This window comes from Nematolebias whitei, chromosome 2, assembly GCF_014905685.2.
Source record: "Nematolebias whitei isolate Nwh7 chromosome 2, NemWhi1, whole genome shotgun sequence".
Classification (NCBI taxonomy): domain Eukaryota; kingdom Metazoa; phylum Chordata; class Actinopteri; order Cyprinodontiformes; family Rivulidae; genus Nematolebias; species Nematolebias whitei.
Genome location: NC_056499.1, coordinates 38,418,952 through 38,421,749, shown reverse-complemented (window position 1 = coordinate 38,421,749; position 2,798 = coordinate 38,418,952). Strand labels below are relative to the sequence as shown.

Sequence of the window (2,798 nt, the reverse complement as noted above, 5' to 3'; positions counted from 1 at the left end):
AAAAAAACCCATCTTTTCTCCCCACTACGCCACTTTAAAACCACTCAAATGCACCCACCATCCTCCTCCCCACTGAGCCAGACAGAGCAGAATCACAAGAAAACACCGCTCCACCAGACCAAACCACTACCTCTTTCAGCCAAAATACCAGCTTTGAGAGAGAGAGTGCAGGCAAAGGACAGACTTGGTTGGGGGAGAAGGGAAGGGGGCAGGGCAAAAGGGAAGGCTCAATCACTCTGTGGGAGGCAGAGAACGAGGGAACACAACATAGTACTGGTGTTGGCTTCAAGCCATGTTTGTGTCACTAACAGAAGTGGCCTTGTCTACCCTAACCCAGCCCCCCACCCCTGCCTCTACCCCTCTCCATGCACTCGCTCGCTCCCAGTTTGCCTGGAAACAGAGTCGAGGAGTGACTGGCTGGATGCTTGGTAACAGAAAGAGCTGCAATACAGAGAATAGGCAAGAATCAAACACAGCTCAGAGTGGGAGCAAAAATCAAAAAAAGGAGGGGGGGGAGGAACCACTCAATAGCAGACTGTGTTTTGGGAATGTTGATGAGGCAGGGAGCTTTTTCCCCCCCTTCGATTTGGTTCCTCAAAGTGAACCAACAAGCAGCACCGTGGATGTGTGGGCGATTTGTACTCAGCGTGCCCGCAGAGTGAGTGAGCGCGAGATGCTTTGAAGATTCAGTGTTTGCATTATTTCACATGCACAACAGAAAAAAGGAGGGAGTTTTTCAGATCCAGCAGAACCTGATAATGATACTGATACATCTTAAATTTAATCAGCTCAATGTGGTTTCTATCAAAGGTTGGGGAAACTGAGTGCCTAAGATTTCACTTGGATTGCACTGCAGGAAATGATCCAACTCTATTCCCAGCTGGCAGGTTTAGGAAAAAAAAAAAAAAGCTTTGTTATGAGGCATGATGTTTTTGAGCAGATATCTCTGTGCAACAAACTCGTCTGCCTACTGCCCAAACAGGAGAGAAAACAAATCAAGGCCACCTAAGAACAGGCTGCCAACTACTATTCTTCTTGGCAATATACTGCAGCGTGTGTGCTGCTAAAGCACAAATTGGTACCACCACCATTTCCTCAGGCAATCTGGGCATATCAAATTATATTTTAGGAGGCAAAAACTATATGGTAATGACAGTATTAGGGTTACTAAAAAATGGCTTAGCTAATGCTTAAAAAAACAATAATTTTGTGTCTTTAGGTACACTTTGTACAAAAACACTTAATTTTTTTATATCCTCCTGTGCCAAAATACAGAAATTAAGTATTTCACAAGGAAGAGATTTTCTAAGTATTTTCTTAAATCACTTCTCTTACCGTCTTCAGTTTCTTGCCACACGATGCCTTCAAGATTAACACTGGTACCAGGTTCGCACGGCCCCAAGCACTCAGGTTCTGTTGCCAGGGCTACATCTGACGTGTTCACTGCCACCGAACGTGTGCGCACCATTATCTGCTCACATGGTGAGGCAATTTCACTGTTGCTGACCGTGGCCAGGAGGTGGAGGGGGGGAGGAGCTGGCGTGGAGACGGGAGATTCCATCTGTGAAGGCAGAAGAAGGGGTTGAGAGAAAGGAAAAAAGAAACACATGAGACACTTCAGAATTTCTTTCTAATCCCATTGGACACCACAATAATGGACAGTGAACAAAGTGACAAATGCACGAGATGTTCTAGTATTTCAGTGGCCCTTCAAGGCGTTCCTTAACAGAGGATGGGGCGATGCATCTTTAAGTGCTGCAGTGTACACACTCAACCTTTCTCCTCAACCTTAGAGGTGATTAGCAGGCAGAGAAGGCAGAGGGGGAATGTGATGTGTCTTAACTGCCTCGGTGGAAGGACAAAATTAGAAATGCAGGGTGGTGCAAACAACCCCCCTCCCCCAGCTGTCCACCCTAGCACGCAGCGGAGCGAGATCCATGACACCAAATCATCTCACAGACTGATCGCTCATTAATTCCCTCAATTAGAAAGCTAGTTGTGGTAAGGGAGTAGGCCGCTGAGGGTCAGTAATTGATTTCACCTGTTCTGACACGCTGTGACAGCAATGAGGAGACAGTGGGCCTATGTGGGAAAGGAAAATGAAAAAGACAGCAAGTTACAATGAGAGCAACTGGAGGGAAAGCTCGAGAGAACTGAAGGCTGAAAAATGTGTAGGTGGAAAAGAGACAGAGAGAGGAACGACTGACAGTGATTTTAGGGCCGCTAAGACACCAGACTTAGTACTCTTTAGTGAAGGCAGCAACATTAAAGCTCTCCAAATCATTAACAATGAACTGCAGGAGGAATGCCATGCCGCAGCCAACAGCGCACATTTAATAATTGGGCATAAACCGCTCAGTACCCTGGACTGTGCTGCCAACGCTGGATCCAATTCTGCTTAGAAGACAAAACAACAACTGACAAAACTGGATTATAAGCCTCCATAGTCTTTAAATACTGGCCCAGTATTTTTACTGATCCAAACTGTGTATGATGTGGTCAACTAAACTCCAATATTGGAGCAAATGTAGGCGAGCTCCGAAGGTAAATGTATATATATATATCTCTTTGAACTAAGTGGTTTAGTAAAAAATGTACATTGATTGCAGTTATGAGCTAGATGTTTGGTTTTGTTTGTTCTGCTATTTATAGTCTTTTAGCATCGTCATCACTGGGCTTCTGAACAGATTACAGTAGAATTAAAATTAAATTTAATGAAAATAAAATATTAGGTTTCATCAGGGTTTAATTTGTAAACCGATCAATGCCAGAATGCAAATAGCCCCCCCCCCCCCCCC

The 2,798-nt window shown here is 44.8% G+C and overlaps 2 protein-coding genes across 3 annotated transcripts in view; both read right to left on the bottom strand.

Moving 5' to 3' along the window:
- The window catches only part of LOC119424126 (GRAM domain-containing protein 2A-like), a 975,280-nt gene that overhangs the window by 86,564 nt on the left and 885,918 nt on the right, over positions 1-2,798 (bottom strand). The gene's annotated exons all lie outside the window — the stretch shown is intronic.
- LOC119424066 (zinc finger protein 609) overlaps positions 1-2,798 on the bottom strand; it is a 114,991-nt gene that overhangs the window by 26,686 nt on the left and 85,507 nt on the right. For both annotated transcript variants that reach the window (XM_037691540.1, XM_037691546.1), the window contains exon 3: positions 1,336-1,561. In XM_037691540.1, the coding sequence (XP_037547468.1) occupies positions 1,336-1,561 (226 nt within the window). The remainder of the gene's footprint in view (positions 1-1,335; positions 1,562-2,798) is intronic.